This window comes from Carassius carassius, chromosome 25 (genome assembly GCF_963082965.1).
Source record: "Carassius carassius chromosome 25, fCarCar2.1, whole genome shotgun sequence".
Lineage (NCBI taxonomy): Eukaryota > Metazoa > Chordata > Actinopteri > Cypriniformes > Cyprinidae > Carassius > Carassius carassius.
Window position 1 is genome coordinate 19913608 of NC_081779.1, and position 16442 is coordinate 19930049.

General features: G+C 36.4%; 1 protein-coding gene across 2 annotated transcripts in view; it reads left to right on the top strand.

Moving 5' to 3' along the window:
• Nucleotides 1–13436: 13436 nt before the first annotated feature.
• The window catches only part of LOC132104369 (rho family-interacting cell polarization regulator 2), a 60940-nt gene continuing 57934 nt past the window's right edge, over nt 13437–16442 (top strand). The window contains exon 1 of one of the 2 annotated variants that reach the window (XM_059509801.1): nt 13437–13660. In XM_059509801.1, the coding sequence (XP_059365784.1) occupies nt 13582–13660 (79 nt within the window). In that variant the 5' untranslated portion in view covers nt 13437–13581. The remainder of the gene's footprint in view (nt 13661–16442) is intronic. The other variant, XM_059509800.1, reaches the window with a different exon arrangement.

Below are 16442 nucleotides of genomic sequence, written 5' to 3' on the forward strand. Positions count from 1 at the left end.
TGCGTGCGTGTGTGTGTGTCCAGATACCAGCCATGGATAGATGGTGCTCCCTGGATGAAGAGAAGCTGAGTGGCATCTGTGTCAGAGCGGCAAGAGGGAGTTGAGTTCCCCTGACTCATGCATAAAATATAGATCTCAGGCAACGCAAACAGACTTGTTGAGACAAGAGATACGCAGCCAGAGAGAGAGAGGAAAGAGTCCACTTTGAAAACTGGACAAAGACCCTCAAAGGGTCCAATGTTTGCTTTGGATATGAGCTCATGTTTGGGGGACAAAAGGAGAAGTTTGGGCTGATGCCGGTCGATGACGTCCTGTGGCCAGAATCTAGCGCACAGTCATGGAACTGTCGCGAAAGCTGCACTGGATCCGCGACCGGCGCTGGAGGGCTCGGGCCCGTCACAGGAAGTTCAACAGTGAGTGTGATATGTTCATGTGTGTGTGTGAAAGAACATGCTAGAAGGGTTCATGAATAACATCTTTCCTCAGCTTAAATGGTCTATTCTTATAGACGTTCAAAAATAAAGCTTCTTTGTGGCTTCTGTGAGTACATGAATAGCCTTTAATATCGATGGAACCTTTCTATTGATCATATGGTTCTTTATAATGGAAAGAGTTTTTTTTTTTTTTTTTTAGAAATGTAGTTCACACAAAGACAACTTGTTCACGGAAATGTTCTTCGTGGAACCAAAATAGTTCTTAAATGGCATCACAGCAAAAACCTTCCTTTGGAACCTTTTTTTAAGAGTGTAAATGGCTCCTGAAACTGAAACGATGTCCTGATGGTATTCATATCATACCTTGATAACAGTGTGTCAGAATTTTCCCCTATATGTATTTTGTAGGGGTCTGTGTTCACGTTTGTGTGTGAAAACAAAGAGGGAGAGCATGAAGGGAGTGTGAAGGTACACAGTGTCCACCATGACTCGTCTTCTATTCGCTTTCTGCTCAGAGATAAACACCATGGGTGTCCGGGATCGAGTGTTGGACATGCACTGACTCACACTGGGCTCTGATTGGCTGAAGGCCAGCGCTGCTGATTGGTGATGTGTTCTTCAGATTAGTGGCAGACTTGTGTAGCCAGCGGTTCACTCAGATGTGAAATAACAAGACGTTTAAAGTGTCTTAGTTTTAGTTCTACTTCTAACCCATAGTGTTGAGTTACAAAACTAGTCAGTGTCCATCTAATCAAAATGTTCCCCTAGCTCACAGATTTCGGACTTCAAGGTTTGGTTGGTTAGCTTAAGCAGTTAGTTTCTAATGGTAGATGTCATAACTTTAACATTAAGCAACCAAAAAAGATCTTAAAACCTGTAACTTGAAAATGGACTGCTGGTCACAGACATAGTATGTTCTACTGTAAGACAAAGCTGCTGGTTTTCAAACTCTTTTTTTTAATCATATATACTTCTGGAATCACAAAAATAATTGTGTGATTCCACAAATGTCAAGAACTGTTCATTAAAAAAATTTTGTTAAAGTAAATATATATATATATATATTTATTTATTTACTTTAAAAGTAAATATATATATATAATTACTTTTATATTTATTTATTGCATTTTAATAGCTTTTACATAAATAATCTTAGGTCACCCCTTTGAAGTTTGCTGAAATTTGCCCCCCGTTTGAAGACTTGGTCGTGGCTTGTTATGAATTAGATCCTACCCTTTTATTGTCCTTTTTGTATGTTGGGTGACAATATCCTTTCTTTTGAAAGGATTCAGAGCCTTAAGAATATTTTTTTATTACTTACTATATTACGAATAGTTGTTGGTTGCAACTCGCAAGCATGGACTAGTTTAAATTTAGTTTGAGGTTCACTGTTTTCTAGCCCTAGAAGAAAGATTTACTTATTGAATTTGTGTAATTTGGTGTCTGAATGTTGTGCTCTTCAGCAGGTTTGTCTGTGTCTGAAAGAGAGAGAGAGAGAGAGAGAGAGAGAGAGAGAGAGAGATAGAGAGCTGAAGAAATGTGAAAACTACAGTAAAGTTAGCCAAGCTCTACGCAGCACATGTGAGCATTAGGCTGATTGGATTGAATAAATTGAAGCAGTTTAGTCTGCCCTTCGTCACAGTGAAAGTGCTTATATACACAACCAAGTACAGAATATGCAAATATGGGCAACTTATAAATGCTTTAATGCGTTTTATTGTGACATTTAAGCTCAAGGATGATAATTGTGGCATAATTGGTGCTACTGTGATTTAACTGCAGGGGGCGCTCTCCTCTTCCTCTCTGGTTAGCCACAGATTACTCAAATTGAACCTAGCAGTCTTGGCTTGGGCTCAGATGAGCATAATCCTGTAAAATTAATCAGATGTTTATTAAATAGGACACAATGTTGATTCACTCGTAGTTTTGTCTGGATCTCACCAACCCCTTGTCAAAATGAGTACAGCGCTAACCATGTTTGCATTACCTCCAAGGGAAGGAGAGAGAGAGAAACAGAAGAAATCCTGCTTTCCGTGTGACAGAAAAGATTTAGTTCAGGCTCATCAGCCGAATGCCCTGTGATAACAGAGGGAACCTATGTCCTCAGAATCCCTTTCCATAGCTAATTAACAACAGTCATTTTTTAGCTCTGCAGCTAAGGTGCAAATAATTTCTGTACAAACTTAAAAATAACAGCTGCTGCTCTGGGAATGTTTACCATGTGCCATGAATTCCTCCTCAGTCACTCCCAGGTTGGTATTAATGTCCGCCTGATTTTCATTTGTGGAGCATCTGATCTGTGCAATGCTATTTATCTCAGACATGCTACACTTGCCTACTTTATTTCACAGATGTTGCTTCAGAAAATGGGAGGTGCATTCACAATTCTGAATCAGAATACTGAAGTGTTATTTTATGCCCTAAACTTAATTCCCACATTATGAAATTAGCCAGTGTGAATGCAGATGCTAGCTTGTTTTCATGTGGTGAAACCTAGCTAAAATAACCATAAAACAATTTCCTGCTTTACGGACAGTTTTATAGGATTGTTACTGTCATGATAGAGCAATAGCTTGCAGATAGCCTAGCTAAGCAAGTTAGCGAAGGTCCAAATGTTTTTTGCAACTTTTTTTGGTTTAATGGCAGAGACATTTCAAGGTACTTTAACCATCATCATTTTTAGTTTACACATTAATGGCATTGTTTTCAAATAATTGCACTTTGAAATGAATGGCCAAAATATGTATAAAGTTTTCAGTTTTTCAGTTTTTAGTTTAAAAATGGTGTTCTGTTCCTTCTGTTTCTATTTAAACTTTGACAGTGATTGTCACAGGTATTGATTATATGCTATATTTAATGTTAAAGGGGTCTAATGTGAGTTTGAATATCATTTTGTTTGACCTTTGTAGCCAAACTGAAAGTAACAATGGCTAATTTACAGTGAAAAATACATTAAAGGAAACATAAACATTAAAACTGTGAACCGTGGACCACAAGAGTTTTCAGTGACAAAGATTAAATCAGTCAATCCATATTTATTTTTAATCATTTTAAAATGGTTCAATATTTATGTATAAGATAATGCACTTATCCATTTTTCCATGAGTGCAGTGTGCTCTTTTGGGTATCTGGGTTTTGGAGAGATGGTAAAAAATTTGCAAAGATGAAGGAAACATTCTGTTCTCTACAATACTGAAAGCAACTTCCTTTGTTTTGGTAACTTCTGCTCTTTTTACTGTGTACTTTTTTAAAAACTCAGATCCCCTAAAGACATGTCAGCTCAGCTGATGTTGCTAATCCCATTGTGCAAAATCATTCACTGGCAGACAGCGTTTCTGATGGGCTGGGTTTCTTTCTTTCTTTCCTAATGGCATCTATGACTGTAATTTTTGTTGACAATTGAGTGGAAGCTCTACAACACATATAGACTCTGTTCGGTTGAGTCTTAAAATAATTGCTGATTCCACTGTGCGTCTGTATCTCTTTTATGTCTGAGAAGAGGCTGAAGGCTCGCCGTGGACTGTAGATAAAAAGATAATCTGTGTGAATTGAACCCCACTCCACCCGTATTAAAACTAGTTGTTAGGAACGCCCCGCCGTTTTTTGAAGGATGAAACACATGTGTGCTTACACTCAGAGCTTTTGGGTGGAGAGGACTTATTTCATTTCAAAGACTCCTTTCATCTCTGTGAAGAGTGGATCTGGGTAGTCTGGACCATTATTTCTCACATGAAGAGGTGTTTGTACCAGCAAGACAAAAGGCAGCACTGTGCAGGGAGCAAGGACTCGGTCTTCTCCTTATGAGGGGCTTGAAGGTGCCTGAGGAGTGGAGAAGGACCCCAGAGCTCTAGACTGTATCACAGCCTGTGGTGTTCATGGGGCAAGAGCTGTCTGCTGTCTGCAAAGACGGTCTTTGAAGAGAACAAAAAATATGGTGGAGGAGAAGCTGAAAAAGGATAATGGATGAAACACCTGCAGAGTGGCTGATTATATGGAATCTATTGTTGCCTTCAGTTTCCTCCGAGGCTCTTGCTGAAGATTTGGATAAAAGTGCAATATTGATCCATGTGAAAGACAGGCCTTTGTGAGGAGTAAAGCCGCCTGACAAGACACCCCGAGCACATCCTCAAATAGATGTCTGATTACAGTGATTTATCGGATCTGCTCAACATTGATTTTCACCCTGGTTGACCCCTGAGTCTTTTCATGGTTTTGATCAGTCTTTTAGATAAGTAAAGCAGACATGCTTGATGGCTTCCTCTAGTGTCAGTATATAGGCCTATATTAGTCTGACAGAGGCAGTTATCAACAAATAGACAATAAAGTAGGGTTAAACTCTATTAATGGCATCTGTGACTATAATTTTGGCTTGTCTTTCAATTTGTCAAGGATTAACAAAGGAATAATACCATTTTGATTCATTTGCTCTGTCTACATACAGGTTTCTTAAAATAATAATAATAATAATAATAATAATAAAAGATATATATTTTTACAATTCAGTTTATTCCAGTGATAGCTGAATATTCAGCATCATTACTCCAATTTTCAGTGTCACATGATCCTTCAGAAATCATTGTAATCATATGCTGATTTTCTGCTCCAGAGACATTTCTTATCAATACTATTTTTTTTACTGTAACATTTGATACATTTTAATGCTTTTTTTTGCTGAATAAATGATTGTTGTTGTTTTTTTCATTACTGACCCCAAAGCTTTCTAAGATAGTTTAAAATCAGGCAAATATAATAAAGTAGGTAACACTTTAGAATATGTAACACCTATTAGTTGCTTATTAGCATGCATATTACTATAATATTAGCCATGTATTAGTGCTAATTAAGAACATATTAATGGCTTATTCTACTTGACCTTATTCTACATCCCTAATCTTACCCAATACCTAAACCTAACAACTACCTTACTAACTATTAATAAGCAGCAAATTAAGAATTTATTGAGAGAAATGTGGTAGTTAATAGTTAACAAGTGTTACCTATTCTAAAGTGTTACCATAAAGGATTTTAGTATCTTACAGCCATTCTAACCTGAACAGAAATAAATAAATAAAACATTTAAGGAATCTAGCTACAATGGAAGTCTATGGGACAGTGGGAATAGAAGTCAACTAGTATTTAACCTTAAAAAATCAAAGTGACAAAGTGATTCTTGCCATATTCAAGCTTTCACAATGATCTCATTGCTCTCTCTGATTCTTTTAGCAGAGACATCTGTTTCATCAGAGCAGCTGTGACAAATCACTGAAGAAAGTTAGATGCCCAAAATAGTCCTCTTTCTCATTTGATAACCCATTTCCCTTCTGAGAAGTCTGAAACAGACAATGTTATTCTAAGTGTCCTAGTTGACATGAATGTCTGTCTAGAATCAGAAAGATAAGCGCTCTGATCTGAGCCTGAAGAGCATTTCCACCCACAGAAACACTCCAGAGACTTGTGTGTCCACCCACTGGAGCTCGTGAAATGGTTGCATGATAGCGGACAATGTTTCAATAGCTTATTCTGTAGTAAATACAAAATAATTACATTTTATGTTTTGTTAATGCTTTGTATGATTAGCACTTGTATTGGTTATCTGTTTCTGACCAGACAGGAGATTCAACATGATGATGATACAAAAGTGTCCTTAGGAGACACAACCAATACCCTTTTAACTACACGCACACTTATTTCAGAAAGATCCATGAATGCAGCCTAGCGTACTGTCATACTGTTTAACACTAGCGCTCTAACAATGACTGTTACTTAATATTGTCATCTGAGAGGCCTAACAATGTGGCACAAGAACCCTCCAGAGAGAGGATGGCTGAACATTAAACACGCCGCAAAGCAGTCCGTGGTGTTGCTAAGAGTCATTGTTGTCATATCAATATTTAACCACATCAACTCTGGGGACCCACCGGTGGGTCCAATATTGCATATGCCTAATTCTCAAAAAATCAAAATAACAGCTGAAGTGGTTAAAGTGTTAGGTTTGAATACTTCAGTCTCAATTGAATAACTCAGTTCAAGAGGGTGATTCTCTAAACCCTGCCACTTACAGAGAAAACATTTAGCAATGTGAAGATTGCATTGTTGCCCACAAAAATTTGAATGGTCATTGAGGAAATGAAGAAAGCTTCCTGTCTGTAACAAGGGCATATTTTTGGTGAGGGCACTGCAAAAGGAAGCACTAAATAGTATTATACAACAGTTTGTTATGATTCTCGAATTTGATTGGCTAAGCAATGTTCCAACGGCACAACCACGTTTCACTGTTTGTCACTTTGTCATTTTGTGCATGAATCGTTTTCATTGACTATGATGACATTTTCACAGTTATCAACAATGTAAGTCTTTTATAGTTTCATTTAAGAATCATTCATGTACATTTATTAAATTATACTTTGTTCAGGAATTAAACAAGCGAGTAGCTATATTTGTAAGAGGGTAATAACCTAACTCTTACTCTGTAATATTGGCCTGTCCCAGGACCCACAGTTGTAGTCTTGTGCTCCGAAATTGCATGATGTTGAAGAAAATCTTCCAGTATAAGTTAACTAAATGAGATATTACATACAATTTGTGAGTAAAACAAAAAGTGTTCTGCATTTTTATTTTGGTGCAGAGGTCAGTGTAAAACACTTGCAGCTGATTTCTATTATTCAATTAGAAGCACCAAAAAAAAAATTGTCTTCTGTTACACAGAAGCTACTGAGCAGACATTTAGAAGTTTATTTTAAAGTGCAAAGTATTGAAATTCAAAATGTTTACACATTTTGGACACAGAAGGACCACCATTTAACTGGGACTTGTCATGGAGGGATATATAAAAGATGTAAAAAATGTGAGTATTAGGATGTGGGTATTAGGCCCATACATATGGCAGAAATTAAAAAAGTAAATGGCAATACTGTGTGTATGTAAGTTACTCAATATAAACAGATGAAATGTAATACTCTTTTGAGACCTGTGTGTTTGGTTTGGTTTCATTTTCTGCTTTTGGCTTCCTTTCTTTTACTACATTTATACTTTCCCACTCCATGGCAACACGCCTCTCTGGAGCTAATACTGGATGCTTGATATGGAGGTTACGCACCTCAGAGAGGTTTAGGTTACAGAGATGTGATTCATTCACGCTTCTCTTGTGGTTGCGTTTCCTTCTTTATATTTGCACCATCTTCCACCCTCTGTGTGGCTCTACTTTGGAAAGATATTACATGAGGCATTTAGACATCCAGGGATGTTACTGATAGTTACCAAAGATCATAATGACCACATGGCCCTGATATTAGAAAACAAAAGGGGCCATTCATGCAATCTGATGCAGGTAAGGGCCCTCGAACAGGGTCACGGCACCATCAACCATAACGGGTCCTCTCAGGACTGAACAAACCCACACAGTCATAGTCTTTGATCACGACGTCAGTAATCCTGAGTGGCCCCTGCTGGAAAGGAATTTATGTGCCTGTGTGTAGCATGAGTGCACCAGGTTCAACAACATTTAAGATACACAGCAGGGCAAAAAAGGGGCCTTGTTTTTGCTTGCTCATTCAATTTTTCTTAATGTTAGAGTGACCTTTGTGTATAATGAGGTATTCTAGTTTCAATTAATTCATGAACATCTTTAGAATGATTCAGGGTTTTTTATATTGTTTTTCTCTGTGTATTAGATGCTAATGTTAAAAGAATCAGGTTGAAATGAAACGCATATTTTCTGCAGAGTTCTTGTAAACAGGGAAGTAATTTGACTAAGACACAGTTAATTAGTGTTGGATTGTAATGGTTAACGATTCAACACACCATTAACCCAAAGTATTACATTTCAGCATACAACTCACTTCGTGTAACTCAATGTCCATAATACCATTTGTGTGGCTTGTTGAGGAAAAAGTGTGCTTTTCCTTTTTTATGTGATCGGATTTAGGCTATATATATATGAAAAAATAAAATAAAATAAAAAATTCCATAGCTTCCAGTGAAGGAGGAACCCAAGCCAAATTTAAAATATTAAATACTTGGGCATCATGCCAAGTACTTAGAGCATGTTAGCCAGTGTTATTGTAGTAACTAGTATATATCCTTACAGTATGTATTAATATTTTGAATTAACTTTTATTTTATATTTTAGTTTAGGTTTTTAGTAATTTTGTTATGCACTTTTGCTAATTTTATAGGTTTATTTTTTTATTTTATTTTTATTTTATTTTATTTATTTATTTATTTTTTATTTATAAGTTTATCTAATATTTCTATTTTATTTTATTTAAAATAAAGCTGAAATAAAATAAATGAAACCAGTTTTAATCGTTTTAGTTAACAATAACAACACTGATATTAACAACTGCAAAGTAACCATCTTTAAGTAATTTCATTTAATTAAAATTTTATGTAATGTAAAAATCTTTTTGCACAATTTTTGGATGCATGTCTGATGAATATTTATCAGTTAGCCAGATGACACATGGCAGAATGCTGTGTCTTGTTTTTATACAGTCTATGGTCTTTACCAGTTTCATTTTGTCTCCGAAAAGCTGACGGTCACAAATGAGTCATTCTAATAAATTCAGTCCTAAAGAAACCAGCAGCAGCACAAAGGAATTATTACAAAATAACTCTGACACATGTGAAGCCTGTAAATCATGCACAAACAGGGTGATGATTTAACATTATGTTGAATTACAAGTACCTTCCCAACAGGTACACATTACTGGAACAGATGGGACAACAACATTATGCAATCCTAAATGAGGGGTCCCGGGGTTTTCAAGAGCACTCTGGTCTGTGAGGCCTGGGGTTTGGGGTTTCTTGTTAATGGATTCTGGGACGTTACCATGGCTCATCGTTGTTTTAAAAGCAGGATGTGGGACCACTGAGGAATGCCAAGATCCCTGGGTTGGCCAGGCTGAATGAGCAGAGGGTGACAGCCTCGCCAGGCATGCTGGGAAAAAACATTCTCATGTAGATAAACTGGAAAAGAGCTCCTTGTCTGGAGTTCTGGAACTCCACATGGGAATATCACACTCAGCACTGGGATGGAAAACTACAAGCCCAGCACCAAGCAGTTCTCAGCATGTTCAGGGATGAAGAGAATTTAATTTTCTATCTATCTATCCATCTATCTGTCTGTCTGTCTGTCCGTCCTTCCATCTGTCCGTCATCTATTTACTCTTCAATAGCAAACCAATCACTAATATTTATATGCAATTTGAATATTCAGATATTAATTTTAATTAAATGTGTAATTTTTGTTATCTCCCCAATAGCAAACCAATCCCCAATCACTAATATTTATATTTTAAATATAAAATTGCATTTATTTATTGACTTATTTATTAACTTACTTGCTTAATCTTCAATAGCAAACCAGTCACTATATTGATATACAAATATCAATATTCAATTTTGGTATTTTGGTCATTTTTATATTTTGGTAATCTTACCAATAGCAAATGCATCACCAATATTTATGTTTAAATATTAACTTACATTAATTAATTTATTTGTTTGTTCGTTTTGATAATCTCACCAAATAGCAAACCAGTCACAACTATTTCAATTTACAAAAACATTCATTTCTTTTATTAAATATTTATAATATTTATTTGTTTTGTTAGTTAGTAGTTAGCAAGTATTGTCACCAAAAGCAAACTAAGAACTTAAATTACATTAAATAATTTTGATTTGCTAAAATAATGAATTTAATGAAGTTTGAATCTATATGGTGTTACAGAGAAGCCTTATGTTCATAGATGGAGAGCTGTTTTTTGCATTAAGCTTGTAAATAATCATTAATGAATTGACTATGAAAAATGTTTAATGGTTGTAAATTTATTATTGTAATAAAATATATTTTTTGAAAAGGACTCTCTCCTTCTCTCTCTCTCTCTCTCTCTCTCTCAAAATATTATACTAACCATATCATCAGCCATACAATACCACTAACACTGTTCCCATTTGTCAAGGCATATGTGCAGGCATTAACAGATCATGTGTTACTAATATGAAGATCTTATATCTTATGTCTACCATTTCACTTTTTTTAGCTGTGCCTATATAGCTTTTTTTCAAGAAGTGGTAAATGTTTGAACTTCTGGCACAACTAAGGCATGACCAGTATTTCTCTTAACCAAAATCTGCAGCTAGAGATATCTAGGAGGCGTGGCTCTTTTCCTTCCCTCTTTCTTCCTCTCTCCACCCCCTTCTCTCTGGTCAGCTGTTTGTGTGGAAACGGATGTGATGCAAACCATAGAAGCTTCTCCACCCACAGCCTGTCCTTCTCTGTATGTTCAGAGGCATTTGACTTTTTTACATGTACTACAGTAGTCATTTAGTACCATAGCTTATAGCAACAGGAAATTAGCAGTATGGTTCAGCTTCAGTGAAAACATTTTTGTGAAAATTATGCATTTAGTCTCTCAGTCTAAAGTATGTTTTTGACTCACTTTTTGCATTTGTCCTTAAAAGCCCTTGGGGATATGAAAAATAGTTTAGTGGTAAAAACAGAAGTTGTTCTGAAACTGACACAGGGTGTGGTAAAAATGTTTGTCACTTTGCTTGGGCCCTCTTTCCCCTGTCTTCTGAATAAGCAGTGATGCTTTGCAAAGTGGCTTTGGGTCACTGAGAGGTTAAAATCTGAAAGAAAATAACACTCCTCCCCTTATGGTTGCACTGGTGAGCCTGACATGAAATACAGTCCTGAAGAGCTTTTAGGAAGGAAAACTATCTGTCATCTACTGTTATTTTGGACAAACAGCGCTAGCTGTTCTTGATCACAAGGTTACTCAAAACTGACTTATTTAATTTACATTCCCTGACCTTCCTCCAGCATTCCCTGAAAATAACAGACTGAGCAAGCACTATAGGCAGAGCGGCCATATTCTTAAACCACTTTTATCTGCATTGAATCAGCTTTAGTGAGAACTGTCTCTTTAAGAATGGCATGACGTTTATGTACACTATACCATCAACTTCATTGCAGTATGTTTCGCACTGTCTCTCTGGCAAAGCAGCAGTTCTTAGTTGATATTGATATTATAAAATATGTTGGCATTCTTGATGAAAAGAAATGAACAAAGTGGTACAATAAGTGAATTTCCACAGCTTGTTTCAACATCCTTCCTTTTTACCATCTTTGAGTCTTACAGCCTTTGTGATCTAAAAGAGGTTACACATTCCAGCCTAAGTAAAGCACATTGTTGAGCTATAATTGACGAGAATTAAGATTATTCATATCAGCGCTCGTGCAGTTCTTGACACACACGCACACACACACACACGTTTGTTTTTGTGAAAAGTGGGGACATCCCATAGCTGTAGAATCAGGGAGAATGGGGATAGCAACTAGCCTCAGGTTTTAATCTTTTTACAAGAATAAACTTTAACCATATGAAGAAAACTAGACCTGAGCCATCTCATTCAGATTCATTTTACAGGAGTCAGATAGTGCTTCAAAGCTTTTTTCTGAAAAATAGGTTTAATTCACTTATCGTCATTCAAGTGCACTCACACAATACAACACTAGTGAGCTGAATTAGAGGGACGTGAGGTGGTACAGTAAGGCCTTATATGGATATGATTTAGCGCATTTCATGCAAATTAGTTTAGCATTTGGAATAATACGGTTTCATCAACATTTCAAAGTACGCTACTTGTATTAGGCCTGTTAGGATACTGGCATACAGACCTGTCCGTAATCAAGCGAAAAGTTGTGTAAGAAAATATTTTCATTGCACATAAATAATAAATTATTAGTAAATGGTTTGTTGTTGTTGTTGAGTGTTTTATTTTTTATTTTTTTCAACAGACATGATGTTTTCAAATTCTGGTTCACTTTTATTTCTGTTAGTTTAAATCAGGTTAGTTGGTGTAGTAGGTGGCACAGTAAGTAGTTAGTAAGTAGGTGGCCTAATGTAAATGTGTTATTTAATTACGTAAAATATGGAATAGGTAGGTAGTTCTAGGAGTTAATTTGCTAGGTGTTCACTAGCTATTGCTTAAATTTTTGCTAATAGAATTCATTTGATGTCAGGTGAGACTTCATTGTCCACCGGGTGAGAAGCACAAATCTGCATAATTTGATGTATCCTTCATGTCCGTAGCACCAACTGCTCAGGGGAGCGTTTCCCAAAACCATAGCTGCTTACTAAGTTAACAACTTTGTTGGTTGCAATACAATTTCCCATTGCCAACCAACTAACAGGTTAGCAACTATGCTTTTGGGAAACATACCCCAGGGTGACATTTCACAGTTTAATACTGTTACATTTCCAAACTCTGCCTTTGAATAATAATAATAATAATTCTTGCCTTAGCAAACACCACTAATTGTGAAAAGATGGAGCAATCAGATCAAAATGTTTCCTGGAAACATGATGAGTGTGGGTGGATCTATTTTGGTTCCTCTATTTAGGACATAAAAAAAGACCCCTATAGTGAATAATTGCTGTTATACGACTGTGAGTGTGAGAGCTGACCCCTCCGTTAATGAGATTGTCATTAGGTCAGTTCCACAGAGCTTTCATCGGAGGCACACCAAAATTAAAGAGAAAGACTTAAATCCATTGCAGCCTATTACTATTTCAGAAAGACTTTAGATGTCAAGAATATGAGAGAAACTTTCAAACACACACCAAATTTTAAATGATTCACCTTATGCACCTTAAAGCCTACATCATATTTGATATGTCAGTTTCTAAGGCCTCTAAATGATCAACATGATCACAACTTTGCTTAGTTAAAAGCCTTTTAGTATAATTATATGTCCCCCTTCAAAGCCATCCTTTTGCTGGGAAACCTATAATGATTTTTATAAAGTAAGCATATGAATAACTTCTATTCAAGATGAATAATACACAGGGTTTGGGACTCAAGACGCTTCGGCCCGACCACACGCACACACATTATCTCCCTCATTCTGACACTCAAACAGGAGATTATGAAATCATCCTGTTGATGAAACTTGGCCTGGATGGTGTGGGCTCCCACACACACTCACACTCGCCTTGGTGCAGTGAGTAGAAGCTCAGAGCGGTCCACTGCCTCTCACCTCTCTGCTCGGGGCTTCACGTTTACCTGGGGAGGGATAGTCCGAACGCTGGTTTAATTTTACAGTATAGTTACTGCTCCAACGCTTAAGCGAAAGAGAGGAATGGCCTTTCCTGACATGGCAAAGGATGACCTAAATGAACTGGTGTGTGAGGAGGCAGAGGACGTCTTTGATGATGACGGTAGGGTCACGCTGGGACGGGTGGGAAGTTTAGGCCATGGTTGTGAGTGAATCCTGTGGAGATGTAGTTTTTATGTGTCTTACCTCAGCATAATAGCGACTGTGTCGAGTGGGCGTTTTTGTATAACTCCAGGTTGTGTTGAAGTACATTAGTAGATCTGTTTGATAACTCGGAGGAGCCTGTAGCTGTACAGTTACAAATGCAAAACTGAAACCATGCAGCCGTTTGGCATTTTAGAAGGTGGGACATGATCAGACATGTTCCTTTAAGTGATATCTGCTGTTTCATATGCCAAAGCGAAGATCCAGGATGCTTGTTGATCTTCTTGTGGGTAGAAGTTTCCCCGTTTATTAAATGTGCATAAGTTTACATACTGTAAGAATTTTGTAGATCCTGCAAACATTCTGAAGGGCATTTACTCCTAAACGACTCTTTTGAGCAGCACAAACAGATAAGATGTAATAAGACTGACTTATTTTTTTTCTGTAAATGAAGTTTTAAGTAGTTTCTTTTCTAGTGCATGAGCATGCCAAAGCACAACTGCTATGATTTGCTTAAGTGAGGAGAAAACTGTAATATTGTGAAATATTACTACAACTGAAAATAACTGTTTTGTGTTTTTAATATAGTTAAAATGTTATTTATCCCTGTGATGGTAAAGCTGGATTTTACTCCAGGTTGTCCTCCAGATATTATTCGAATATACTGATTTGCTTCTTGAGAAACATTACTTAGTATTTTCATTTTCGCATGTCGTGATCTTTCATATTTCTATGGAAATCGCAACACCATTTATTTGAAATAGAAATCTTTTGTAACAATATAAACATTTTTACTGACACTTTTGATCAGTTTAATGCATCCTTGCTTAATAAAAGTATTAATTTCTTAAAATAATTATAATAATAATGATCTCAAACTTTTGAAAGGTATAGAGTAGTGGGAAAATGTAAATCAATCTAGGTTTTTGGACAACATTGCCAATATCATTCCCATTTTGCTGTTTATTCAGTGTTTAAAGGGTTAATATAAGCATCAAGGCTGTGAAAAAACCTGTTAGCTCATTGAACATTCCATATAAAAATCACTTCATTGGTAAACTTTTCCTATTAAAGCCTGTTTCTATTCTGGCAGATGTCCATTGCTTTGTCTGTGATGCTGTTTTAAACATGTTGTCATCTCCATCCATTCAGCACTGAAGAACTGAATGTTCAGATTTCACTGCTGCTTCTGTAGAAACCCTGCTGTCTCTATGGAAATGAATGTGTGTCTGTGTATGAGAATAGAGAGAGAAAGAGAGATGAAAGTGGTTTATTTCAATCCCTGACCCCTGTATATTATGACTAAGATCTTAAGATCAGGTCTTTTTTTTCTGAAGGGTTCGAACTGACTGAATTTGGATTGGGGGGAAATATGTTGCTGTGTGTCTATTTATAGACTGTGATTGTGTGAATGTGTTGGACATTTCCCATCATGCTCACATGCTCTTAAAGATCAGTGTTTGTCAAATGCAGAAGCATGTGTTAAAAGCAGAAAAACATATAGATGGAATAGTTAGAGATATACTGTATGTAGATTTTTAAAGACAATATACATAGATTTATGCTACTATGGTAGGAAATGCTGTATTGTGTTTTAGGAAGTAGCTGTCAGCAGACATATATTACTGATATTTAAGATGAAATTAACCATGAAATTAACCAAACAGGTGTATGTCCTTCACGTGGGCATCATGCAGCCATATTTTTGGACATCTTCCTGACTTGGTGTCCAGCTAACCTGCTTTAATAAACTGGACATAATCTTAAATTAGTAAAAGTACAACTCTAAATTGGTACTGAATTTGACAGTAAATTATCTCTGTTCTTTTCCATTGCATTAAAAAGGCAGCTTAGCATTTGAGATTTTTGAAAATATAATATCTCATGTTCTATAATAATGATGGCATTAAAGAAATAGTTCATACAAAAAATTTAATTTGCTTAAAAATGTAATCACTCTCAGAGCATCCAAGATGAACAATTAGTTCTTCGTTGTAACAGACTTGATTTGTGCATATTTCTCTCCTGATTCAGACAAGACAACATTTCCAATGGAAAAAGCTATATTTTGGATAGAGACCTCATATTTTATTTGGAAGTGAAATGATGAACAAACACCCAGCTTTTCATTTCACACCCATCCTTTTGTTTTTATTGTGACATTTTTCATCAGCTGTTTGGACTCTCACTCTGACGGCACCCATTCACTGCAGAGGATCCATTAATGAGCAAGTGATGTAATGCTAAATTTCTCCAAATCTGTTCCAACAGAGAAACAAACTCATCTACATCTTGGACCTGAGTGTAATGGTAAATGATCTGTGGAAGGTGCGACTCGACTGGAATGACTTAACTTAGATGTGATTATTTCTGACACAAACACTTTTTTTTTTTTGTTAACTTCAAAGCCTTCAAAAAATCTTCCATTATTTAAGATCCATCCAATAAAACCAGGCCATGAGAGACCTTTGTATCATTTCCAGTTCACAACAGGCCATCCAGCATGCAGCCTAACATAAACTTTCTCCAAAAACGATTAGAATTCACCTGTTATTTTTTTTCTTTAACCAAATTCGATCACAGAGTAAGGGCAACTTTATGGAAACAAAATACACACTTGTGTTCTTTTGCATGTGCTTCATGAGTTATTCAAGAGGGTTTTTCATGTGGCTGCCTACATCTCCTTAAGTAGAGAGTAAAGTCTGTTCTCTGGTCCTGAAGCAATAAAGTCTGAGCACTGC